Source organism: Pelodiscus sinensis, chromosome 13 (assembly GCF_049634645.1).
Source record: "Pelodiscus sinensis isolate JC-2024 chromosome 13, ASM4963464v1, whole genome shotgun sequence".
NCBI lineage: Eukaryota > Metazoa > Chordata > Testudines > Trionychidae > Pelodiscus > Pelodiscus sinensis.
Window position 1 is genome coordinate 35,370,551 of NC_134723.1, and position 27,493 is coordinate 35,398,043.

A 27,493-nucleotide genomic window follows, 5' to 3' on the forward strand; every position below is an offset into this window, starting at 1 on the left:
ACTAGGAATGTTAAAGATTGGTTAATTGAATTGTCGAGTAACCTCATGAAATTTTATTGGTTAGTTGACTATTCTATAGTCCCCAGGGGTGGGGCCGGCAGCCACTGTATCAGAGGCAGCAGCTTGTGGTGCCAGGTGGGAGCTGGTCCATGAGGGGTGCTTGTTTTAAAACCAGCTCCCCTCACAGATCAGTTGACTGTTGCCTTGTACTGCTGCTTCTGACAAGGTGGCAACAGTTCCTGTCTGGGGGGCGGGTCTGAGCTCCCAGACCTGGCACTAGCCAGAACTGAGCTGGGCTGCTTGCCTGCCCACCCAGCTCTTAATACACTTGAAATGCAGAGCTGAAATGGGGGTAGGTTCCAGAGCCAGGACTGAGCCAGGCTACCGGCCAGCCTGCTAAAAATGTATTGTCAGGGAGAGGTGGTGAGGGAAATGCATGTAGTCTATAGCATTAACCTATAAGATTTTGCTAATAGGTTAATCAACTACATTATTACATCCCTAATCCCCATGTCTTCCACCCTAGCATGTAGTATAGTTACTACTATAGCCACAGAAGGGATTTTTCTGTTGCTGTAGTAAATCCACCTCTCTGAGGGTTAATCTCAACTAATGTTGTACAGTAGAACCTCAGTGACAGAGACACTTTGTGATTGGAGGTTGTAATGTCCATAACTCTGAAATGTTTTGTAACTGAAAAAGAGATTAAGGACTTGAGTGGGGGTGGAGTTGAGGATGTGTGTGTCAGAGCTTCTCACTCGTGAGGTAACAAGGCAGGGACCTCAGAGCTTCTATACTGAAGGAACACCATGGCTTAGGGCTTTAGACCTGGTGGGAGCACTGGGATTTGGGATCTCATGGCTGAATTACAGTTTACACCTCTAAAATATGGGATTCTCTGGTCCTGCAACATCCATGGTCTGGCATGACCACAGATGTTCCAGGATGAGAGAATCCCAGCGCGCTGCAGAAGGGTGGGGGCCCAAGAACCAGCGTGCAGCATATCTGGGCTGCGGGGGAAGTGGGGCAGAGAGCCAGTGTGTGGGTCTCTGGGCTGCGAGGGGAGCCAGGAAGCACGGGGGTGGGGGGAGGAGGAGGGAGGGCAACAGCAGGGGGGTCTGAATGATTTCCCCTGGTATGGAAAAATCCCTTATCTGGGACCAGTCAGGTCCCGAGGGTGCCAGACCAGGGAGGTCCAACCTGTACCCATTTCAGCTTCCTAGAGGGCAATGCCAGGACTTAGGGCTCTCTAAGACTGCCTTCCTGGCTTCAATGGGATGAGTTTGGGGCTTTAGCTATTCTATAGCCAGTAGGGAGCATGCTGGGGCTGAAACCCACACCACTAGTAGTATCTATACTACATAACTAAACCCACACTCATAACTAAAGTACTGTGCTTTCCTCTTCCCCCTGCCCCCCGCAGTGGCTGGAGTGTTAAGCCATGGGACAAGTGGGGCCTGTGAGAACCTAAGTAGCAATCACTGGGCTAACAAGGTAATTGGAAGAATATAAGTGGAAGAAACAGAAAACCAAGGCTATGTCTACACTCGTGGCTTCTTGTGCAAGAACATCTTGCACAAGGGTTCTTGTGCAAGAACTCGTGCTCAAGAAAACGTCCACACTGCCATGTGCATGCTGTGCTTTTGCGCAAGAGCTCCCATGGCAGTGTGGACGCTCTCTTGCTCAAGAAAGCTCCGACGGCCATTTTAGCCGTAGGGCTTTCTTGCGCAAGAAATCCCTGCCGAGCGTCCACACTGCCCTCTTGCGCAAGAGCTCCTGCGCAAGAGGGCTTACACCTGTTAAAAAAGACCCTCTCTTACCACGCCGTACTGTAAATTTCCTTGCGCAAGAGCTCCTGCGCAAGAGGGCTTACACCTGTTAAAAAAGACCCTCTCTTACCACGCTGTACTGTAAATTTCCTTGCGCAAGAGCAGGCGGGCAGTGTAGACGCTCTGTGGATTCTTGCGCAACAACAGCCATACTTGCACAAGAAGCCACGAGTGTAGACATAGCCCAAGAGGGGCAGTTCTGAAGAAGGTTCAGAGTGAGCCTTGGCTGAGGTTCACTAGATAGTACAAAGGAGGTGCCCTGTGACAACATCCTGAAAAACATATCTCAGTTCATGTGTTGTCACTGATGGCCATAAAATCAACCCATACACATAACTGGGTTTAATAAAAAAAATTGGAAAAAAAGAGAAAGCCTGCATACATATACCTAACCAAAAATCTTCTAAACTAAATTGCATATCCAAAACAAACTGCATTCCTCTCACAGATGGTTTAGTGCAGGAAAAACTATTACAAGTATAGAGTTGGGAAATCAATATAGAATAACTCAAAAGGGAATATTATTGTCTCCAGCCAAATATTAGTATCAGAAAAGATCAGTTCAAATATAACTATTTCTAAAGAAGCCTGCACAGATAACAGACCTCTGTTATGTCAATTGACAGGTATTTATAGAAATTCAATCAATTTCCTTCATAAAACTCTGATTGGAGTGGATCAAAGTAATGCAAGTCAATAATTTCCAGTTCAGTGGCTGTCAACTTTTTCTTTGCTGTAATCCCATGAGATATGCCTCCTGGGTATCTGGGGTCGAGCCCCTGCTCTCCTCCCATTTAGCAATATGAAAAGAGCATTTTTGGCCCATGAAACATTTTGTTTACCTTTGCTCAACTCCCTGAGCCCTGTTCTAGATGAAATTTCACCTCACCTTCTTCAGGCCCACCTAAAATGGACCTGCCCCTTCTCCAGGGTGAAAGTAAAAGGGAGGACTTACTGGTGCGCTCAGAGTCCTTAGAAGAGAGCTACCCTGGGCCCCTAGAAGAGGTGGAGCTGAGGCAGATTCCCTCAGCCCTTCAATGCTGCTGATAAAGTGGCAGCCAAGAGCCCCAGGCTGCAGGGCTGGAAGCTGGGAGCCCTGGTGCTCTGGCAGTGATTTGAAAGACCCAGGGCTCCTGGCCACTGCCATGACAGTGGCATACCCTGGGCTCTTTTAAGTCATCAGGCACCGGGGCAGTCCCTTTTGCTCCCCTCCCTCCCTCGCTTTCCTCTCCTGCTGTGGGTAGCTCTGCCAGTAGTCGGGTCCAGGAGCATTGCTGCAACAGTGCTTCACTGTACCTAAGGACGGTCTCCTTAAAGCCATTAACACTGTCCATGTACTGGTCAGTTCCGGTGGCCAGTTCTTATCGGTACACCATACTAGACTGCTCCAGCCCAATTTCACCTCTGCCCTTCTGCTCTGTGTGTCTGATAATGCTCAATGAAGAGGACAATTCAATGCTAAATGGGTGATATGACAAGTTGTACTGAGGACATTGTGATGTCAGAGGTAAAGACAAATGTAAGGAATCATGACAGGCAGAGACTAGTGAGGGTTTTGATGTTGTGGATGGACACAAGCCTCAACAGTGAAATGACCACACTATTGCCAATGCTGAGCATTCAAAAATCATGAGTTGGGACACAAAAACATGAAACTGGCTTAAAAGTGTTAGATTTAAAAACATAAATCTTGGATTATGGTTTGTCTTCTTGTTCTGAGCTTTTTGAATACAACTTTGGCCACATTTTCAAGTTTTCTTTTGCAACTGTGTCTGCTAGATGTGATGCTGGCAGACAAAATGCCAGCTCCCTCCAAGACTTTAGACCAGTTGTGGGCAACCTGTGGTCCATAGGCCATGTGCAGTCCATCAGAGCTCTATGTTTGGCCCATGAAACATTTTGTTTACCTTTGCCCACACTCAGGATTGCCAGATTCCACTGGTTTCCCTCTGCTTAGTTTTTTCCTACCGGTATTACTAAAGTGACATACACATAAAGCAAAGGCATGTGAAATGAGGTGCGTGCTGATTGCACACAACACTGACTGTGAGAGCCATATTCTTCTTCTGCATCCAATCAAAGCGCTGCTACATTTTAATCGACACGCCCCGAAAATTCTAGGCACGCAAGCACAGTTAGCAAAACTACCCTGTCCCAGGAGACTGTCTTGGTTTTGGCAATCTTGTAGCCCACTGAGATAAAAGAGGGCCACTCCTGTGGCCTAGGCCTTATTCGAGCATTGACATATTCATTACTAGAAACCAGTCTGTTTCACTTCTGTACTAATGGAGCCCTTCTGCCAGGTGGAGCTAGCAGTAGTCAGGACGAGGGGTTCGTCTCCATCCATGCAACACAGAACTGGCTCGAGTCCCCACTCAGTAATTTGGGAAATTCATACACTATGCCTTGGCACATCTGAGAGGCAATGCTTCCCCACTTGCAAGTGTAAGGGGACTGTTACCCCTTACTAAAACTCTGTGGGAGTTTTTTGGTTTACCAGCTTCAGAAGGGGAAGGGTTCATGAGACTGACAGACCCCAGAGACAATGGAAAGCAGCCAACACTCCAGCTCAGCCTGACTGACAGGTTGTAAGTGGGGATTGTTCTGGCTCTGTCTCTGAACAAACAAGCTGTGTGCAGAAGAGGTACTGCAAAGACAGAGAGCTGAAAGAGGAGTACAAGAAGAAGTCCTGCAGCGACAGAACCAGACACAGACAGGCCAAGCAGTGCAGACCCTGTGTTGAGCAGCAGACTGGCAGTGCTCAGAAAGCCAAAAGGAACAGAGAAGCAACACAAGGAGCTGGAACTGGCCAAGCAGCACAGCCTGCAGCTGGATGTGGTGAGCTACTGGGACCTGCAAAGTGTGGGGAAAGGCTCTGGACTGGGAGAGGGGTCTGGCCACTTAGAGACTGAGGCTGTGTGGTCACTGCCAGTGCAAGCATGTCCAGCCTGCAGCCCCTTGCAGCACATCCAGGGCTTCTAAGGAAGAGACTGTGAACTGTCCTTACACTCTGCAGACTGCTGTGTTGATGTCCCTGTGCTACAGAGCAGGGCTGTGTGTTCTCATTTAACCATTCTCATTGATTCTTATTCTATTCTCTTTAATCAATTGATGTTTAATAAATTGTATTTGCTTTGAACCTTATGAAGTGATCACTGGGCCAAGAAGGCCTGCAGTGTAAAGAGAGCACCTCGGAGTGGGGACACCCTAACTCCTGCCCCTAGTGACTACAAGGTCAGGGATTAAGCCCCAGGAAACCTGGGCCCAGCCTTGTTGGGGTTTCAAGGGCTCTGCTACTCAGGAGAGTGGAGGGGGAGCCCTCAGGATCAGGGAGCCGTGAGGTAAAGGAAGTGGGAGCGGGGACTCAGATCCTTTCGCTGGTTCATTTCACCGGGGTGTATAGAAGCCAGGAAAGTTCCCCACAAGAGCGGGACCATTCCCCCGCTTACACAAGCAGAGTCCAAGCATAGTAAAGAAACTTTTTAAAAAAGGGAAGGAAATAACGTGGCATTAATTTGGGAAAAACACCACAGAGTTCATAAACAAAAACCATGAGTAAAAGTCCCACCCCACATTGATTGGGCAATGTCCTTTTCCTCTAAGGGTATGTGTAGACTACACGCTTCTTTTGAAGGAAGCTTTTTCGAAAGAATCTTTAGAAAAACCTTCTTTCGAAAGAGATCGTCTAGACACCCACAACTTTTTTCGAAAAAGTGATCCATTTTTTTTGAAGAGAGCACCCAGGCAATCTGGATGTTCTCTTTCAAAAAAGCCCTGTTTATGGTCAAGAACGCCTTTTTTTGAAAGAGCTCTTTTGAAAAAAGGCTTTCTTCCTCGTAAAATGAAGTTTGCTGGTGTCAAAAAAACTGCCGCATTCTTTTGATTTAATTTTGAAAGAACGCGGCAGCAGTCTAGACGCAGGTGAAGTTTTTTTAAAAAAAGGCCACTTTTTTCGAAACCCCCCTGCAACATCTAAACATAGCCTCAGGTTCCTAAGTTTTTCCTATGAGGGAACTAGACTGAAAGGATTGGGTTTGTTTAGTTTAGAAAAGAGAAGACTAAGAGGGGACATGATAGCATTTTTCACATACCTAAAAGGGTGTTACAAGGAGCAGGAAAAAAAATTGTTCTCCTTGACCTTTGAGGATAGGACAAGAAGCAATGGACTTAAATTACAGCAAGGGAGGTTTAGGTTGGACATTAGGAAAAACTTCCTAACTATCATAGTGGTTAAGCACTGAAATAAATTGCCTAGGGAGGTTGTGGAATCTCCATCACTGGAGATATTTAAGAGCCGGTTGGACAGACATCTATCAGGGATGATCTAGAATCGGTGCTTGGTCCTGCCATGAGGGCAGTGGACTGGACTTGATGACCTCTTGAGATCCTTTCCAGTTCTAGTATTCTATGATTATATGATTCAGCAATCTAGATGTCCCCTTCACATGCCCAACCCTTCTCTACATCTCACTCACAGTTGCTGCCCTTGGCCAGAGCAGACCCAGAGTTCAGACAGGACTGGACTAAGGGGTGGGCAAGCCGGGCAGCTGCCCAGGGCGCCAACCTATGGGGGGGGGGTGCCTGATGGCAGCCGTAAGGGGCGCGCAGCATCCCTTATAGCTGCCATCAGGCGCCGCACGCCCGGCATGGGCCACAGCAGCGCTCTTCCCCCCATGGCTGGTGGGCCCTGCCCGGCCAGGCACGGGTCACCCCAGGCTGTGTGGCAGCAGTGGTGGCCGAGCCAGGCAGCGCATGCGCCGTGCGCCCTAGGGGCAGGCCTGTGCTTGCGCCCAGGGGCAGAGCCACACGCCCAGGCCTGGGGCGCCAAAACGGCTCAGGCCGGCCCTGAGTTCAGAGATGCATCCACAGACTTCACTTGCCATCCTGAGCGGGAGGAGGTAAAGAGACATCTTACTAAACTAGTCACTCGCCCTGCTGGCCGCTCATTATACCTCTCTGCCACCACTCTGCTGGACACTTATGATGCTGCCACTCTGCTGGCTGCTCAGTCTTCAGTCCCCCCTTCTGAGGTTGTATGGTAATTTCTTGTCAGAAAAAAGTCACAGTCCAATGAAGTTTGAGAATTGCTATCTGTAATTTTTTTTCATTTTATGACTCTCAAAAAATGTTTGCTCTGAGGTTATGAATCATCTCCTAACCGTCAAGGATGCCTATAAAAAACTAAATGGGCCACTCAGGAACTCACAGTACAAACACTTCAATTGGCTGTTCATGACCATGAAGAGGCTATGTGCAAAAGGGCTCATTCCATCAGTTTGAATTCTGGACAAAGAAAATAAAAACAGCTGTCAAGAGAATTTTTCATCTTTTTTGCTGTTTGAACTCACGGAGTGGGGCTATGAAACAGAATCTGGGAGCCAGAGGGTCAACTTGAGTTAGCCCTAATAGTAGAGGCAATGTGTGGGTGGCACATAACCACTTGTGCCCCCAAATGCTGTGGGCTGGCACAACAGAGTCCAGCGCCCCCACCCCCACTCACCAGCAGCAGCAGGGAAAGCAGAGCAAGACAGCCCCAGCTCTCTCTGCTCCCCTAGGACACTACTTTGGGGAGGGGGCAGGGACTGCCCCTGCACTCCCAGGTGGGAAGCAGAGACACACATCTTGGGGAGCAAAGTGAGCTGAGCCACCTTGTCCCCATTTCCTCTGCTGCTGCAGCTGCTGCTGCTGAGTAAAGAGAGCAGCTGTACCTCTGCTGCCGGTGCTGTACCCCTGGCCCTACTAGTCCCTGCACCACCTTGGCTGGGGGGAGAAGTGGGGCAGAGATGGAGAAGAGGCACAGAGAAGGGAGAAAAGGGACCTGGAGTGGAGGGGGTTGTCCTGGGGCTCAGGGTGTGGTCATGTAATCAGTGCTCCCCCCACCCTGGTACCTCCTCACCAGTGGCCTCTGCCTAAAAGTCACTCAGGGCTGATCAATTACTATAAACTATACACCTTGTTTTACGAGGAATAAAGGAGCTTCCAAAAGGTTTTTTTTTCCTGACATTTGGTCACGTGTATATGGGCCAAATATCGGAAAATCCTCTTCTGGAAAAAGAATTGGAAGAAGATATGCAAATACGAGTGCAATTTGCATACCTTCTTTGAACCTCCCACCCCCACGGTATAGCCGTACCCTCAGTCTTCTCTTTTCTAAACTAAACAAGCCCAGTTCTTTCAATCATCCCTCATAGCTCATGTTTTCTAGATCTTTAATCATTCTTGTTGCTCTTCTCTGGACCTTCTCCAAATCTTTCTTGAAATGTGATGCCCAGAACTGGACACAATACTCCAGTTGAGGCCTAATCAGCGCAAAGTAGAGTGGAAGAATGACTTCTCGTGTCTTGTTCACAACACTCCTGCTAATGCATCCCAGAATCATGTTTGCTTTTTTTTTGCAACAGTGTCACACTGTTGACTCATATTTAGCTTGTGGTCCACTATACTCTCTAGATCCTTTTCTGCAGCACTCGTTGATAGACAGTCGCTTCCCATTCTGTATGTGTGAAACTGATTGTTCCTTCCTAAGTGGAGCATTTTGCATTTTACCTTATTAGACTTCATCCTGTTTACCTCAGATCATTTCTCCAGTTTGTCCAGATCATTTTGAATTATGACCCTATCCTCCAAAGCAATTGCAACCCCTCCCAGCTTGATATCATCTGCAAACTTAATAAGTGTACTCTCTATGCCGATATCTAAATAGTTAATGAAGATATTAAACAGAACTGGTCCCAAAACAGACCCCTGCGGAACCCCACTTGTTATGCCCTTCCAGCACAATTGTGAACTGTTAATAGCTACTCTCTGAGAATGGTTATCCAGCCAGTTATGCACCCACCTTACAGCAGCCCAATCTAATTTGTATTTGTCTAGTTTATTGATAAGAAGATCATGCGAGACTGTATCAAATCTCTTACCTCAGATCATTTCTCCAGTTTGTCCAGATCATTTTGAATTATGACCCTATCCTCCAAAGCAATTGCAACCCCTCCCAGCTTGATATCATCTGCAAACTTAATAAGTGTACTCTCTATGCCGATATCTAAATAGTTAATGAAGATATTAAACAGAACTGGTCCCAAAACAGACCCCTGCGGAACCCCACTTGTTATGCCCTTCCAGCACAATTGTGAACTGTTAATAGCTACTCTCTGAGAATGGTTATCCAGCCAGTTATGCACCCACCTTACAGCAGCCCAATCTAATTTGTATTTGTCTAGTTTATTGATAAGAAGATCATGCGAGACTGTATCAAATCTCTTACTAAAATCTAGGTATACCACGTCCACCCCTTCTCCCTTATCCACAAGGCTTGTTATCCTATTAAAGAAAGCCATCAGATTGGTTTGACGTGATTTGTTCTTTACAAATCCGTGCTGGCTGTTACCCAGGGGCGGATGAGAGTGCCGCGTGGCCCAGGGCAGCAAAATTTCGCGAGGCCCCCCCCTTTGACACAGCGCATGCGCCGTGGTGCCAAGGCACATGCGCGGGGCCTCAGGAAGCGTGGGGCCCGGGGCAGCCGCCCCGCTCGTCATGCCGTAAATCCGCCACTGCTGTTACCTATCAACTTATTTTCTTCCAGATGTTTGCAGATGAATTCCTTAGTTACTTGCTCCATTGTCTTTCCTGGCACAGAAGTTAAACTTACTGGTCTGTAGTTTCCTGGGTTTTTCTTGTTTCCCTTTTTATAGATGGGCACTATATCTGCCCTTTTCCAGTCTTCTGGAATCTCTCCTGTCTTCCATGATTTTTCAAAGATGATAGCTAAAGGCTCAGATACTTCCTCTATCAGCTCCTTGAATATTCTAGGATGCATTTCATCAAGCCCTGATGACTTGAAGACATCTAACTTCTCTAAGTAATTTTTAACTTGTTCTTTTAAAATTTTATCTTCTAAACCTACCCCCTTCCTACTAGCATTCACTATGTTAGGCATTCCTTCATCATCCGACTTCTTGGTGAAGAATGAAACAAAGAAGTCCTTAAGCACCCCCTGCCATTTCCAAGTTTCCTGTTATTGTTTCTCCCTCCGCACTGAGCAGTGGGCCTATCCCATCCTTGGTCTTTCTCTTGTTTCTAATATATTTATAGAATGTTATCTTGTTACCCTTGTAAGGCCTTGACTCCAAGAGCCTAATCTTTAAGAAAACCACAAGTTATGGTGACACTCATGATAAACTAATGAGTCTGTTTCACTGATTGCCTAGGTGGTAAATGGGCAACAGTTAGAATGGTACTGTATGGACAGGAGGACAGTGGGCAGGTGGTGATGCTGTATATAGACAGGATACACAAGAGGCAGTGGGTGAGAGCATGGTGCTGTACAGATGGGAGGACATGGGGGGTGTGGTGGAGGAATGTGCTGTACAGAGAGGGGGACACAAGGACAGTGGTGTGGGGATGATGCTCTAGCGCTGTAGGGGTGCAAGGGCACTCGTGAGGAGCTGGTGCTCAACAGTTGGGAGGGGTGGGTCTGTGAGGGCAGTAGTGAGGAGATAGTGCCACAGGACATGTAAGAAGGAAAAGTGCTGTGCAGCTGTGGGTTCAAGAAGTTAGTGGTGAGGGGATTGTGTTGTTGGTTGGTGGGACCATGGGGCTGCAAAGGCAGAGCTGAAGGGATGTTGCTGTGGAGATGAGAGGGCAATGTTAGGGGATGGTGTCATGGGGCATATGAAGGCTGCAATGAAGAAACGGTGCTGAGGGGGCATGGAGAGGTAAGGGCTAGGGTTGCCAATTTTCGACTTCCACAAAACCAAACACCCTGGCTACGTCTAGACTGGCATGATTTTCCGGAAATGCTTTTAACGGAAATGTTTTCCATTAAAAGCATTTTCGGAAAAGCACATCTAGATTGGCACGGATGCTTTTCCGCAAAAGCATCCGTGGCCAATCTAGACGCGCTTTTCCGCAAAAAAGCCCCGATCGCCATTTTCGCGATCGGGGCTTTTTTTGCGGAAAACAAATCTCAGCTGTCTACATTGGCCCTTTTGCGCAGGGGAATTGGTCCTGCCTAGAGCAGGGGGGCTGGACTTGATGATTTTCTGAGGTCTCTTCTAGTTCTATGATTCTATGAAAAGTTTTGCGCAAAAGAGACTTTTGCCCGAACGGGAGCAGCATAGTATTTCCGCAAAAAGCACCGATTTCTTACAGTAGGAAGTCAGTGCTTTTGCAGAAATTCAAGCGGCCAGTGTAGACAGCTGGCAAGTTTTTCCAGAAAAGCAGCTGATTTTCCAGAAAAACTGGCCAGTCTAGACACAGCCCCTTGCCCCACCCTGTGCTCCCGAACCCAGCTCACTCCATTGCTCTGTTGGGAGAGCTCTCCACCCTCACGCACTATCCCTGGGCTGGGTCAGGGCTTGTGCAGAGGGCGGGGCTGGAGGCTCCTGCTGTAGGTGGGAGATGAGGAATGGGGGGGGGGGCCGTAGGACTGGGGGGAGCCGAGCGGACGGTGCCGCGGGGCGCCAGGACGGGGTGGCGGCCACGCTCCGCGGGCGGGGGGAGAAGAGGGGCGCGTGGCGGCCCGTCCCGGCACCCGCCCTGCCCTCGCTCGGGAGGCAGGTGTCAGGCATGGAGCCGGGGAGGCGCGTAGGCCGTCGCTAAGGGCGGGGCATTGCCTAGCCCGGTCTCCTGCCCGCACTCAACATGGCGGCGGCGGCCTCCTCCTCGCGTGCCGTAGCGGGCGGCCGAGGCGCGCAGCCGCCGGGGAGGGCGATTGTGACGCCGCCCCGCCAAGCGTCGAGCTCGGGTCGCCCCCCTTTCGCAGCCGGCGGGACGATGAAGCTGCTGGCTGCCGGGCTCCTGCTGCTGGGCTGCGGGGCTCCCCTCTGCGCTGCCTTCTACCTGCCCGGCCTGGCCCCCGTCAGCTTCTGCGAGCCCGACCAGGCGAGCCTCGGCTGCCAGGTGAGAGCGGCTCGGGGCGGGCATCGCTTGCGGGCGGATCTGCTGGGGAGCCCAGGGCGGGGCCCTGCGTTGATGCCCCCAGCGAGGGGCTGGGAGAAGGGCTGCCGCGGAGTCGGGCCGGTGTGTGTGTGTGTGTGTGTGGGGGGGGGGGGGGGGCGCCTAGTTGTGTAGGGCCCTGTGTGCATAAGTGACCGCGGGAGCGGTGCGCTGCCCCTGCCCACATTTCAACTGCTACGCGGAGTGTCCCTACATGCTCCCCGCCCTCCCCGCAGCACCCCCTCTCCATAGCCCCCCTCCCCGCAGCACCCGCTCCCCGCAACATCCCCTCCCCACAGCCCCCCTCCCCGCAGCACCCCCTCCCCGCCCGCAAACAGGAGTCGCCCGCCTGAGTGTGGGTGGGGGATTTGTGGGCGTAGCGCCCTGTCCCTGGGTGTGTGTAGGGGACTGTAAGGGGTGCAGACCTGGGCGTGTTTTTGGGGGAGGCGGGTGTCTCGGTGGCTAGTTTTAAGGATCATTGAGACAGTCCATTCAGGAGGCAGTGGCTCTGGTGGCAAGAGAGAGCCCCACCCCTTGGACACCCGAGTCTCTCTTTCCTGTGGTGGGGTTTAGGCTATTGATACATCCTAGAGCTTGTAGCATCTCTGGTGTGTACAAGTTGTTGAACCTGCCTGCCGACCTTAGCCAGGTGCTAGGTGAGAGCAAGCTGATTCTCAGAGGAGCAGGGGATCTGCCCTACAATAAATCTTTTGTTTGAATAGTGCAGAGTAAAATAGAAAACCGCAAGGGCTAAATTTGCTGTTAGCATGCAGGAAAAAGATCTTGGAGTTAGCGTGGATAGTTCCCGGGGAACATCTAATCTGTGTGCAGCAGCAGTGAAAAGAAGCTAAGAGAATGCTAAGAACTGTTAGGGAAGGGCTAGATAATAAGACAAAAATGTTATAATGACAATAATCCATGGTACAACCATGCATACCTTGAACATGACATGCAGTTCTTGTCCCTACCTGCTGGCTCTGTGTCTGGGACTTAGTGCTGGGGTGCTCTTGCCCAGGACCCTGCTCTCAGCGCTCTGCTCTTGGGGTGCTGGCTTCATACCCTGGCAGCCAGTTCTGTGCCTGGGGCTTTGTACCCAGCCCCCTGCTCCCAAGGTCTGCTTCTGGGGTGCCAGCTCCTGGCTCAGTGCCCGTCCCCAGCTTTTGTTCCTTTTACCCCTGTTCGTGTCCCCACCCTCCTAGAGACATGGCACTGCTCCTGGCTGTAGTTGGAGTATGGGGGAGCATACAGACATGGGCTAGGGAGCTGGTTTTCAGCACCTCCACTAAAGGGGTCCAGCCCCATTGCCTTCTCTGCTCCTCCCTGCCAGACACTGAACAGCTGATCACATCAGGCAGGAGGAAAGAGGAGTTGATCCGGGAACACATGTACAGTCCTATACAATAGGGGAACATATTGATTCATGTTAGTTCCAATTTGCCTATCTGTCATTTGCAATTTACAGCATATGACGGATATGCTGATTGGGACAGATATGCAAAACAGTGGATAAGGAGGACACCTATATGGGGACCCACTATAATATACAGCAGGTTTAAAACAAATGAAAGGAAGTACTTTTTCACACTACACACAGTCAACGCAAGGAACTCATTGCCAGGGGATGTTGTGAAGACCAAAAGTTTAAATAGGTTAAAAAAGAATTACATAAGTTCATGGAGTCAAGGTCCACGAATGGCTATTACCCAAGATGATCATAGATGCTCCCCGTGCACTTAGTGTCGTACGCCTCAAACTTCCAGAAGCTGGGACTGGGCTGCAGGAGATGGATCACTAGATAATTACCCTGTTCTGTTCATTCCTTTTGAAGCCTCTGGCATTGGCCACTGTTGAAGACAGGATAGTGGGTTAGATGGACCATTGGTCTGAATGAGTATCACAGTTTTTAAGTTCTTAGTGTATCTGGTCAAATTGTATCTCTGAAAACATTTCCAAGTTGGATAGAAATACAAAGCAAAATTTCTAGGAACACTTTAAATACTTTATGCAGACAGGTGTGCATGATAAACCTTTTTCTTTAATGTTCCTAAGCATTTGTTAGGTGTCCAGAAATCCCCTTGCTTTAAACTTGTCACCTCTAGAAACTTAGCAGAGGGGCAAGACTGCTTGTGCATTGTGATGTTTTCTCTATTGCCATTGAGCCCTTCAGTGGCACTCTACTTTCTTCTGTCATTAGAGACCACCTACTGCTGAAAAATTATCACTTTCTTTTATGGTGTGGTGCCATCAAAATGTGGGAACTTCTTGCTCAGTTCTGCAAAGTGGGCAGCTTCCCTGTGTAGGTGTGTCTATTATAAAACCTGATCCTGTCTTTTAGTCAGTGATGTGGCTGTGCTTTGTTAGTACCTTGGTAAGTGCTAATGTAGTTAGAGCTAGGAAAGTTTTAATCACTGTTTTAAAAACCTGAGTATTGTGTTTATACGGGTGATTAGATCTAGCTCCGACTGAAAACAGGTGCAAAATTTTTTAGTCTAGTAAACACTTTAAACATGAGTCGTATGAGCATTACACAGCAGAATGTAAAGAATAAAAAATGCACCTTTCTAAACTTGAAATGAGTTCAACTAGTTTAAGACACTTTTTGTATGAGTAAAACCCTGTTGCCTTTTCTTGTATTAAAGTGCATGTTAACTTAATAGATTTTTTTCATTCTTTTAGTCACAAATTGAGCTCTTTGTGAATAGATTGGACTCAGTAGAATCAGTACTACCTTATGAATACGATGCGTAAGTACATTATAGAATGATTCTAGTGTGTTTGAAAGCATATTTTCTATCCTCGCCTTTATTTTATATGAACTAAAGTAATATGAGTTGTTACCTGATACAATATGTATACAATTTGAAGAAATGGCAGATGTCTGCTGCCTGGAGGAGTAGGTCTTTTACTCAAATATAGTTATAAAAGATGGCAATTGGTGGGGTGGCAGCAGAACGCAGCTGGTAATCTCTTAAGTAATTCAACCCCTACACTACTGAGACATAGGGGAAGTTGCTGGGTTTTCTTCTGTGTTTTTGTCCCTGAGTCCTGCTTTGGAGTCCTGCTATGTAGACATCCATTAAATAGCTGATAAATATGAAATTCATCCCCAATATATCTGCTGTAAAACCAGAGCTTTCTCTCTCTTTTCTGTGAAGCGGTAGGAGATCTTCATTACTCTCTTCCTCTCCAGCCTCTACTTTAAGGAGTTGTTTTTTTGCAAAGGGATTTTTTTTGTATCTTTTTCTGTGAAGAATGTCACTGCCTGCCTTAGCTGATGCTTCTAGCTCTGCCAAATAGAAGTGTGAAATTTGTGATGTTCTCAAATTTTGCTGCTGAACACACTGGGGAATAACAAGTGATATGCTTGCAAATTTTACTCTGCTCTTTCTTAGAAAAGCAGTGAATAGTAGCAGAGATACTGGAGATCAGCTCAGTACGACAATACTACATGTGTTGCATTAATTGCTGTAGGAACTGATGGCTTATGCCTACACATTGGTTAGGGAAGGCTTCTTATTCAGAAGGGCTGCGTCTAGACTGGCAAGTTTTTCCACAAAAGCATCTGCTTTTGTGGAAAAACTTGCCAGCTGTCTACACTGGCCGCTTAAATTTCTGCAAGAATACTGATGATCTCATGTAAGATTGTCAGTGTTCTTGCGGAAATGCTATGCTGCTCCCATTCGGGCAAAAGCCTTCTTGCGCAAAAGCATTTGCGCAAGAGGGCCAGTGTAGACAACACGGTATTGTTTTGTGTAAAAAAGCCCCGATTGTGAAAATGGCGATCGGGACTTTCTTGTGCAAAACCGCGTCTAGATTGGCACAGACGCTTTTCCGCAAAAAGTGCTTTTGTGGAAAAGTGTCCATGCCAATCTAGACGCTCTTTTCCGCAAATGCTTTTAACAGAAAAACTTTTCTGTTAAAAGCATTTGCGGAAAATCATGCCAGTTTAGACGTAGCCAAGGGGTACGTCTAGACTACAGGCTTTTGTTGACAGGCTTTATCGACAGATTCTGTTGACAAAGAACATCTAGACTACAGCAAGTTTTGTTGACAAAGCAAGCTGCTTTTTCGACAGAGTCTAGACGCTCTCTTTTGAAAAAACAGTGTGGATGCAATAGTGCCTTTTGTCAACAGAACTCTGTCGACAAAAGGCGTTACTCCTCATAGAATGAGGTTTACCACTGTCGACAAAACTGCCGCGTGCTGTCAGCGGTAGTGTAGATGCAGGTATAGTTTTGTTGATAAAAGTCCACTTTTATCGACAAAACCCTGTAGTCTAGACACACCCTAGTTTCAAGTCTGTGTTCATAATGTAGATATATCCACAGAGTTCATGGATAATTATATTTCCCTACCCTTCAGATGTTTCAAAGAAAGGGGGATTTCTGGACATGTGAATGTTTTTATGCCAGTAGGCCAAAAAAATTAAATCAGATTTGTTCCTCTAAAGAATGTACACTTGTCATGTTAATTATTTTCCATTAGTAAGGAATCTTTTTTTTGTTATCCTTCATTTGGCATTATGTCATGGAAGGAACATAAACAATAGTTTGTACAATTTTCTTTTTTTTTTCTGGAACTTGCTATCATACTTCAATTGCAATTTGTAAATGACACTGTGACTGCTGTCTTACAGTATATATTTTAAACCAGGGATGGGGAACCTCAGGCCCGAGGGGGGGGCCAGATGCGGCCCTCGGCTTGCCTGGATCTGGATCTCGAGACCCAGCTCCCTTCCCCACATTGGGGAGCCCATGCTGGTGCTCCAGCCCTTCCGCTGCCCTTCTGGGGGCTGGAGTGCACAAAATCTACTAGGCTGAGCCCCCTTAGACTCTGGTGTGCAAGGAGAATGTGGGAGTGTCTTTCTCCTTCTCAGTCAAGGGTCACGGTGAGGGTTTTTTTCCCCACTTCTCACTTGTGTACTGATTTTTCTGTAGGTCAGTGGTCCACAACCCAAAAAAGGTTCCCACCCCTGTTTTAAACAATACTATTTGATGTATGAAGTGCTGTTGTGGTTGATTTTAAAAAGTTACTTTGTACAGTGAATTGTATCTGGAGTCAGACTTTCCATGGTATATTAGCCATTGTTGGTGTGGTTTTTTTTAAATATCAAGGATATAGCTTAACAAATTGATTTATTTTGAAACTGTAAAATTTAGCCTAAAATGCATTAACCTTAAAGACTCTTAATATTTTTCAGTTTTGACTTCTGTCAAGATGAGAGAGAAAAAAGACCTTCAGAAAATCTTGGACAAATCCTGTTTGGGGAGAGAATAGCATCATCGCCATATAAGGTTATTCTAGCCATCCAAAGTGTTTCTGGTTACACTTGATAGTTGCAGTTTTAGCCCGCTTTAAAAAAAATGTCTCCTTCAGTCATATTCGGATGATAGAAAGTAAGGTGATAACTATGGATTTTGTACTGTCAATATAAAGTACTATTCTTGGTCACTTAACTTAATGCATGGAAAGCGACAATTTCATCCTAACCTACTAAACGTATTTTCCCAAGAGTATTTAACTGTATATTTTACAGAGATTATTCAAATACCTGTGTGTGCAAAATTCTGGGCAGCTTGCAATAGAAGTTAGCTTGGTCCTCAGTATTCTTACCCTTGCCCATGCAATTTGGTAGAGTTATTAGTGTGATGTGGCAATATAAAACTGCGGAGTTGATAATTGTTTTTACTTTTGCCTGAAGTGGCCTACAAACCATTCAGAATACTTGTGAGCACTAACTTTCACTCACTCTTATGGCTTGTATATCCTAAGATTTTTAATTGTGTTGTAACAAGGCATGTAAAATCCTGTGTAATTGGTTAACCGGTTAAATGTGAGGTTTACTTGCATTTAATCAGTTGTCCAGCTTAATTGGTTTGTAGTGCAACAGTCTCCCCCCCCCCCCCCCATCCCACTGCAGCCGGGCTGGAGCGGCTCTCTGAGACTGCCTGTGATACTCCTGTGTCTGCCGTGATCAGTGGCTGCTACAGATGCCTGAAGCAGCCTCTGTCCATGGCAAGCCACACAGTGCTGGAGCAGTTACCTCCTCATGTGGGCGGGGAGCTGACCTAGCCCCCACTGGTTAACCGGAACCAGTAAGCATCGCCCATTAAGGTTAATCTTTCACATCTCTAGTTGTAACGGGTTAATTAATACACCTATAAATTCTAACCATGCTGTAAAACCATACTAAAAATATGTGTGTGAAAACAGTTCCTTAATGGAAAAGTGCACTTCAGCAGGAAATGTCTGTCGTGCTGCTGCAATTGCATTGCCTCATAGTTTGTTGATATGCTCTAGAGCAGCCAAAATTAAAACATAGTATACAAAAGGGGCATTGTTGGAAAAATGTGTAATTTCATGATGCACTGCACTAAGTAAAGCTACTATGATTGCTCTCTTTACCAGTGTACATCTTTTTATCCATTTGCAAGGTGATTATTTTTAAAAAACCTTATGGTCAATGTTTCAAGTAATTGTTTACTTGAATTATTCTAATTGTTATAGAGATTTATGTGCTTTTAGGAATGCACAGATGAAATATTTTGCATAAGATGTATAAAACTGTTTCTCAAAACTGAGTTGAGACTGCTGATAGGAAACCAACTTGGGCTTCAAGAATTCTTTTTAGTGAGCTAGGCAAGAATCTAGATGAACAATAAACTTTCAGAAATAATGGCTTTTTAAAAAGGCAATTTGGAAACAATTTTTAAAATTGTTTTTTTTTGTATGTTTTGGTAACAGTTTACATTTAAGAAAGAGGAAATATGCAAGGTAGCTTGTACAAAATCATATGACCCAACAAACAGTATCGACAAAAGTAAACTGACTTTTTTGAAGAAAGGAATGCAATTGAATTATCAACATCACTGGTGAGTTAAGACATACTCTACTTTGAACAGCAAACTGAAAATTAACTTAATGAGTTGTTTTCAGAGGTCACACTTCTAATCTTTCTTCTATCTAGTAATGGTCTTATAACATATTATTCTTTGAGACCTAACTGAAACCCCTTGGCTTTTTACCTGAACATTAATTACAACTTAAAAATAGTAAAAAATGCTAATTATTCCATTAAGGAGCTGCCTGTTTAACATTTCTTTGCCAGGATTATTGATAATATGCCTGTAACATGGTGTTATGAAGTGGAAGCGGAACACAAATACTGTAATCCAGGATTTCCAATAGGATGTTTTATTACTACAGATGGCAGAGTTAAAGATGCTTGCATTATCGATGTAAGTAGTAAGAGTTTTTTTTTCCTTATGCCCTGACATGGGTCCAGCTACAAAGCTGTACTGTTGGGGTCATGTCCTCATTACTCTTTTGTTATGTTTTAATAATGGAATTGTGTGCTTAGTGTGTAAAAACAGACTTGATATAAAAAACACAAATATAGTTAAATAAAATTTACTGCACATGCATTTGCAAAGATGAGTACCTACTTATATGATTGCTGCAGTGTGTAATAAATATCGTAATTAATTATGCAAAACTTAATATGTAACTAACTGGCCTAGCATGGGCTTACCTTTCTTAAGTCTTCCTTTTGCTTCCCCTTAGAAGTCATTCTTCTGCGGGGAAGCAAAGCAGTTTGTGGACAACTTGAATTCTGTGCCCATGCATTGATGCGGAATTCCTCCAGGAATAGTGTAGGGGAATACAGTAAAGTTGATGTCACACTAACATTGTTATAACAGGGCTCATACAACAATATTTTATGGAATATATTAGTACAGTAATAGGTCTAATTATTGGCTGGCAAATGTATTTTGACTGCGTCAAAGAGAGGTTGAAAACTTCACACAGCAGCAAATGGGAATTTTTTTCCTTCTTTTCTTCTGTTGAGCAAATGATTTTGGTGTAGTCCATGTCTGGAACATCTGGAGGAAGTTTTCTGTTATCCTGCATCCTCTGAGGATGGCAAAGATGTGTTGGTGGGGTATGGACCCCCAGGATTTGGCCAAGTCGAGTCATGCTACGATGCACTGCCTCTGTGCTTGTAGTAGCTTTCACTGAACATGAAGCCTACCGAGTGGATAGATCCTTTATGCACCAACCAGATCCTTGCTGTGAGGCAGCTGGCATATAGCTTATAGATTGTGGAGCACTGCAAATGGGCCTCCAGCTGCTGGGGTCATTTTGCTTACCTTTTTTGTGGATGAGCACCATCATGGACTTCTTCCAGGAGCCAGGACTATGGCAGACCTGCTTGCACTTATTGACCATAGCAGCAAGCACAGGCAACTGTGGCCTCATTCCTTCAGAAGATGGTAATGGTTGCCGCCTTTTCTGAGCACAGTGTTATTGGTCCTCGTCATCAAGTTTGCAGATGACACTAAGCTAGGGGGAGAGGTAGGTACGCTTGAGGGCAGAGATAGGGTCTAGAGTGACTTAGACAAATTGGAGGATTGGGCCACAAGAAATATGATGAGGTTCAACAAGGACAAGTGCAGAGTCCTGCACTTGGGACAGAAGAATCCCAAGCATTGTTACAAGCTGGGGACCAACCAGCTAAGTAGTAGTTCTGCAGAAAAGGACCTGTGGGTTACAGTGGATGAGAAGCTGGATATGAGTCAACAGTGTGCCCTTGTAGCCAAGAAGGCTAATGGCATATTAGGGTGCATTGGGAGGAGCATTGCCAGCAGATCCAGAGATGTCATCATTCCCCTTTATTCGGCTCTGGTGAGGCCACATCTGGAGTATTGTGTCCAGTTCTGGGCCCCCCACTACAAAAAGGATGTCGCCGCATTGGAGAGGGTCCAGCGGAGGGCAACCAAAATGATTAGGGGGCTGGAGCATATGACCTATGAGGAGAGGCTGAGGGAGTTGAGTCTATTTAGTCTGCAGAAGCGAAGAGTGAGGGGGGATTTGATAGCAGCCTTCAACTTCCTGAAAGGAGCTTCCAAAGAGGATGAAGAGAGGCTGTTCTCAGTAGTGACAGATTGCAGAACAAGGAGCAATGGTCTCAAGTTGTGGTGCGAGAGGTCCAGGTTGGATATTAGGAAAAATTATTTCACTAGAAGAGTGGTGAAGCGCTGGAATGGGTTAGCTAGGGAAGTAGTGGAGTTTCCATCCCTAGAAGTGTTTAAGTCTCGGCTTGACAAAGCCCTGGCTGGGTTGATTTAGTTGGGATTGGTCCTGCCTAGAGCAGAGGGCTGGATTTGATGACCTTCTGTGGTCTCCTCCAGCTCTATGATTCTATCTCCTGTGTGATGAACCAGAGGTTCGAAAGACTGTCTAGGGGTGGCTTTTTGTGGCAAGGGACTGGGGCTGCGAAGGAGGAAAGCCTGAGACTTAAATGTACTTAACCAATTACAAACTTTGACTACAATCTGATTATATTATGTCTTTGATTTAAGACAACGTAGCATGCAAATAAAACATACATTAAAGATATTTTGCCTATTCATTTAACAACCCCTCAATTCTACTCCCAGGGTATGTCTACACTACAGCGCTAATTTGAACTAAGCTAATTCGAACTAACGCGTCTAGAACTAAAAACTAGTTCGAATTAGCGTTTTGCTAATTCGAACTAGCATGTCCACATTAAGTGGACCCTGAACAGGGCTTAAGGATGGCCGGAAGCAGTGCCGGCAGGGCATCAGAGGAGGACTTAGAGCGTGGAGATGCTGTCTCAGGCTAGCCAAGGGCTGTGCTTAAAGGGACCCAACCCCCACCCCGGACAGACAGTTCTCAGGGGTGCCCCGCTTGAAAACCAGTCCTGGCTTGGAGTGCCCAGAGTGCCCACACTGGGCACATCACAGCACTCGGCCATCAGACCGGCTGCACTTGCCGCAGGCTGCCCTCTGGGGAGAGGGGGCAATTGGGGGGCTGCAGGAGAGCTTCCACCCCCAGAAGCCCACAGAGCCAGCCCAGTCCTCCCCATCAGGGGCTCGTGCCCCATTCCTCCCTCACCTCCTTCCACTTACCCTTCCCTAGCCCCTTTTCTTGATGTACAAAATAAAGGACAATTGTGTTCAAAAATGGAATCTGTCTTTATTGATCAAAACTGGGGGAGACTGGGAAAAGGAGGTGGGAGAGGGGAAGAGAGAGGCTGGGAGAGGGGAGGGCAACTAAAATGATCAGGGGTTGGGAACAGGTCCCATATGAAGAGAGGCTAAAGAGACTGGGACTTCTCAGCTTAGAAAAGAGGAGACGGAGGGGGGACAGGATAGAGGTCTCTAAAAGCAGGAGTTGGGCGGAGAGGGTGCATAAAGAAAAGTTCTTCATTAGTTCCCATAAAGAAGGACTAGAGGACACCAAAGGAAAGGAATGGGTAGCAGGCTTCAAACTAGTAACATAAAGTTGTTCTTCACAAAGCAAAGAGTCAACCTGTGGAACTCCTTGCTGCAGGAGGCTGTGAAGGCTAGAACTAGAACAGAGTTTAAAGGGAAGTGAGATCAAGTCATGGAGTGGTATTAGCTAGGGGGTAGGAGTGGTGTCCCTGCCCAAAGTTTGTGGAAGGCTGGAGAGGGATGGCACGAGACAAATGGCTTGGTCACTGTCTTCGGTCCATCCCCTCCAGGGTCCCTAGGGTTGGCCGCTGTCGGCAGACAGGCTACTGGGCTAGATGGACCTTTGGTCTGACTCAGGACGGCCATTGTAAGCTCAGGGCTCAGGGTCGGGGGTCTCAGTGGACCCCCTTGATTTTCATACACACCTGCTCCTGGGTGGCCAGGCTGGCAGCTCTCCTGCCCAAGCCGGCCACTTTCCTGTGCCTAGTGCGGAGATCGTGGACAAGGTCCATGATGTCCACACTATCCCAGGCGGGTGCCCGCCTCTTGCGGTCCTGGGCAAGCTCCCGGGAGCCGCCAGCCTGTTCCCGGGAAGAGGGGGAGGGCTGGGGGGCATCGGGTGGGTGGCTCGATCCGTGCCAGGTGCAGGGTCTGCTGGCTGGGTGCTGGCAGGTGTGCACCTGGCACGGGTACCGTAGCTAGCCCGTGCCCCTTTAAGAGGTCCGGGGCCGAGAGGGGGGCATAGAGTTTCCCTGGTGTTGGCCAGAGTGGCCACCAGGGAAACCTGGGAAGCCTTAGCCTCCCACTAGTTCGAATTAAGGGTCTACACAGCCCTTAATTCGAACTAGCTAGTTCGAACTAGGCTTAATCCTCGTAAAATGAGGTTTACCTAGTTCGAACTAAGCGCTCCGCTAGTTCGAATTAAATTCGAACTAGCGGAGCGCTAGTGTAGCGTCTATTAAAGTTAGTTCGAACTAACTTTGTAGGGTAGACATACCCCTAGTTCTTACTTAGACCTAGGTGTGGTACCATTATACAATATGGCTAATACAATACAACTAACTATTGCTAAGCTGATTAAATAAGGGTATGTCTACACTACCACCCTAGTTCGAACTAGGGTGGTTAATGTAGGCAACCGGAGTTGCAAATGAAGCCCGGGATTTGAATTTCCCGGGCTTCATTTCCATGTTGCCAGGCGCCGCCATTTTTAAATGTCCGCTAGTTCGGACTCCATGCCCGCGGCTACACGCGGCTCGAACTAGGTAGTTCGGATTAGGCTTCCTATTCCGAGCTACCGTTACTCCTCATGGAGTAATACTCTGCAATACTTACAAACCCAGTGACAATTACGATACACAGACGAAAAACAATGCCTATCATGCTCCGGATTCGTACACCCTTTCGTGATTCAGAGGGTGGGAGGCGGCCTTCGGTGATCAACCCCTCAGCCAGGCTGGACAGTACGTGCCTTCTATTTTGATACGGAACCTCCCCGAGCTTAGGGCTCAGGGTGCTTTATACTATAATGTTGACAACCAGTACCAGATTAGGGTTATTTGATTTCCGGTACCATATTAGGGTTCCTTCCTTGTGACATGACATCTAGGGCATTGTGGTCAGTGCCTGATGCAGACATGACTGGCACGTGTCAAAGCTAGCTATGTTTTTTGTTTCCCAGCTCCAGGTGCTTGTTAACTGATGTATATGACAGCCCATTTATCTTATTCCTATCTTGTCCTTTTTTTTTTTTAGTGCTCGTTAAGCTGTCCCATATACTAAAGTTATGTCCCTGCTCTTACCTTTTTGGCCCAGGTGCTTGCCAAGTTAAGTTCCGTTTACTGAGAACTGTGCTGGGCCCCCGAGGGACTTCAAGCTCTGTCTCTGGATCCAGCTCAGCGGCCTGTGTTTTTCTTGTGAGGGGCTTTAGTGTGGCAGTATGGGCAATACGCGTGAGGCCGTGGTCAAAAGGACCTGCTACACGACACTGCGGAGTCAAGTTCTGTTCCAGGTCCTCTAAGTAACTGATCAGTGGCAGTGGGGGAGAGCACTTCGGATGCTGTATGTCTTTCCGGGCCTCATGGTCGAACGCATCCTTGAAGTAAGAGAAGAGCCACTCAGTTGGGATCACACAATAGATATATGGCTACAGGGCTGTTTTTGTGGAAGAGGATATGCAAATTGGGCTCATATTTGCATATCCTCTTCTGATTCTTTTTGTGGAAGATATGCAGATATGAGCACGATTTGCATATCCCTCTTCCGCAAAAAAAGGCAGTGTAGCCGTAGCCTAGGTGAGGACCTGTCGAGGATTTGTCTCATTCCTTCCTGGCAGTTCATCTTGTAGAGTTTCTGGCTATGGGATGCAGCTGCTGGTTTATAGTGGCGGCTGGCATTCCTTTTCTTGCCTTTTCTGTCAGTGTTGTTATGGCTTGGCGTGGGGAATCTGCAAGCGGTCTGCGTGTCCTCCTGGGAGTCCTTCCTCCTGGATGCAATTTCTGCAGACAGTTCCACAGCCAGCTGTCCATAAGGGTGTTACCATTATCTGTCTTCACTAGCTCTTCCATCCAAGCCGTTTGCCACTGTGTGGTGGCCCCCACCCCTGGCTACTGTTCCTCCAGCTGCCCCATCTCCACAGACTTGGGCTGAGAAGCTTCTAAGTTTATAACCTGCTGCCTTATTACCTCCTGAAGATGAGAGCAGTGTGCAGGCAGATCTTGAGGGGGATCCCTGGTGAGATGAAGGGAATTCTCTTGGTGTTTCTGCCTCTTTCAGGAGGGAAGGAGGTGCTGGAAGCATCGGTGCTGGATTTTGTAGGGATGTAGTCATGCTTGGAAATTCTGGGGCTGGTGCTGATTCTCTTGTGAGCGGTTTCCAGCTGTAGGGGGGTCTTTGGTGGAGCACAAGAACTTCTGTGGTCAGGAACTTGCTGAGTGACCTTGGAGATAGTACTGGATCTCCCAGGGGCGAGATCCTACTGTGGGATCTGGGGCTGCGGGTGGCTCCTCCATCAGCTGGGCCTTGCTGAATGGCCTGTGAGGCAGGTGCCGGCTGCTCCAATTGCAGGGCAGCATGAGATTACATATGGGGAGGAGAGGGCGGGACACTGATGCATCTCATCTTGGTGTTGTGCTGGATGGTCTGTATGAGGTTGCTGAGCCATCTAGTGATGTAATTACCTTGCAATAGTGCATTGATCCTCCCCACAGCAGGATCTGGTGTGGGTTTTTTGGCGATCCCAGGCTGTGGCGCAGGTTCCCGGGCAGCTTTCTTCCAAGTAGCAGGGCGACATGGGCAGTATCTGTGTCCTAGGCTGTGGAAGAGGCTCCCCTTGGTGCAGCCTTGTTCAGAGCAGCATTTGGGTCCAGCAAGGCGACATGCAGCATCAGGGTCCTGGACCATGGAAGAGGCTCCCCTCAGCTCAGCCTTCTCCTGAAGAGCAGGCGAGATGTTTCTTCTGGCTCTGAGATCCTGAAGGGCCGTCCTTGAGGCTCAAGATCTTCCTGCAGCATCATCTCTGGGGGTATTCTTCAGCCAAGTGCTGATTTTTCTGCTCCTCTTTGTCATTCTGGAAGTGCTGAGGGGTTTCTCAGAAGTCAATTCCCACTGGTTTGTTTGTTTGGGCAAGCAGATGCAAGAGCAGTGGCTAAAAATTTCTGCAGAGCCGGCAAGGGCGCGGTGGGCTTGTTGGTCTGTCTTGGAGTCTCTGTAGCAGTATAGTGATCTTCCGTCACAGCAGTATTCTGCATCTTGAAGTAGATCTTTGGTTCTCCAGTCCAGTAATCCCTAGGGTCACACTTCTCTGCCACCTGGAGTACACCCTGCAGAACACCCATCAGTTGCGCCTACTCCCCAATGTTACTTTGTTTGGAATCCTGGAAGAATCCTGATCCAAGTTTTTTCAAGACAAAGACAGATAAAGCTGTGCAGCAAAGTTTGCGGGAAAGAGGGCATTTTTATCTGAAAATTGTAATATTTCTGAGTGCAAACCCCATCATTCAGAAGAAAAATATAATTGAAATGCTGGGCAGGGGATTGGAGTGAGGTTGAAGTGTTTTCTGATGGCATTTTGAAACTGATGCTAACTGTTTTCACTGACACTTTGTGGGATTAGCTATTAGCAAACAAACCTCTTTTGGGAAAAAATTGTGGGATAGGAGAGAGAGAGGTTCAGTCAGACATATATGGGTGTGTCTAGACAGCACCTTTCTGTTGGAATAAGCTATTCAATTTGCACTATGTAAATTGCGTAGCTTATTCAGTCTAGATGTACCCTTAGCTATGTAGAGTTCACTGCTGTCGTTTATCACCATTGCAACTTCAGGAGCAATAGAAATAATGGGAGGGAAGCTATAGAATAGAGGGCTCAGTATTAGGGATGTGAATGTTTAACCAGTTAACCAGTAAGCCTCACCCCCAATGGGTGAGGCTTACCGGCTAAGGTTAACGGTGGAAGCTCTAGCAGATTCCCCTGCTTCCTGCGGGGTGCTTTTGCCCGCCACAGGGAGGGACTGGAGCAGGCCAGCCAGTGCAGCCCCTGCCTGCAGTGGGGTGGGCTGCTCTTAGCCAGGCTGGAGTGGCCCTCTCCCCCTCCCCTTCCCTCCTTTAGTCCGTTAACCAATTAAATGGAACTTTACATCCCTACTCTGTATGGGTTTTTAAAAAACATAAACTCAGTTGTTATTACTGAAGGCTAACTATGGCCACAAAATTAGCTGTTTTGATATGCACTGCAGCTTCCATCATTGCTATTGCCAGTGGAAGTGCATCAACAGTGACTTATGGTCAGAAAGTTTGCTAGTGTAAACTTAACATCACCTCTGGATTGGTCATTTGAGGGAATTCAATCCTAGATCTAAAATAATGAGCTGCTACTGTTCAGCTGAAGAACCACAAGTGTTAGCTCAGAAACAGTAGCAGACTCACATCTCTGTGTTCTAGTCCAGTGGTTCCCAAACTTTTCAGGGTTGTGATTCGTTCTGACTCCTGTCTGCACCACTCCGGGGCTGGGAGTAGGGCTGTGGTGCGGGCTTGGGGGCTGAGGCTAGAATCACAGCTGAGGGTGGGTCTAGGGACAGAGGCTAGGGACAGGATTGGAGCTGTAGCCACACTGGGGTGGAAACCAACAGCTAGACCTGTGGCAAGGTGCGGAGCTCTGCCAAAGCTGAAGATGGGGTCCAGAGTGGGGCTGGAAGCCTGGGAAGTAGCTGGATGTGGCTGCGGATGGGATCAGAGTGGGAGTGGGGAAAGGGGTTGGATGGCATTCCCTCCCCATCCCTTATGGGGGCTGGCATGGGCCCCATTGTTTTCCCCCTCCCACGAAATTCCTGTGTCCCTCCCCTAGGGAGCAAACCCCATAGTTTGGGGACTTCTGCTCTAGCCACAAGGGTTAATAAAGTGGTTTACATAGAGATGATAAAAAGCGAGTAGACTTTTTTGTATCTATACTGGAGCTTCCTATGATGACCTATCAAGGCTGATTTAGAC

At 47.3% G+C, this 27,493-nt stretch overlaps 1 protein-coding gene across 1 annotated transcript in view; it reads left to right on the forward strand.

Moving 5' to 3' along the window:
• Positions 1 to 11,377: 11,377 nt before the first annotated feature.
• The window catches only part of LOC102447802 (transmembrane 9 superfamily member 2-like), a 51,933-nt gene continuing 35,817 nt past the window's right edge, over positions 11,378 to 27,493 (forward strand). The window contains exons 1-5 of the mRNA XM_075941047.1: positions 11,378 to 11,729; positions 14,442 to 14,509; positions 16,966 to 17,059; positions 18,510 to 18,637; positions 18,874 to 19,003. Coding sequence (XP_075797162.1) covers positions 11,472 to 11,729; positions 14,442 to 14,509; positions 16,966 to 17,059; positions 18,510 to 18,637; positions 18,874 to 19,003 — 678 coding nt within the window. The 5' untranslated portion in view covers positions 11,378 to 11,471. The remainder of the gene's footprint in view (positions 11,730 to 14,441; positions 14,510 to 16,965; positions 17,060 to 18,509; positions 18,638 to 18,873; positions 19,004 to 27,493) is intronic.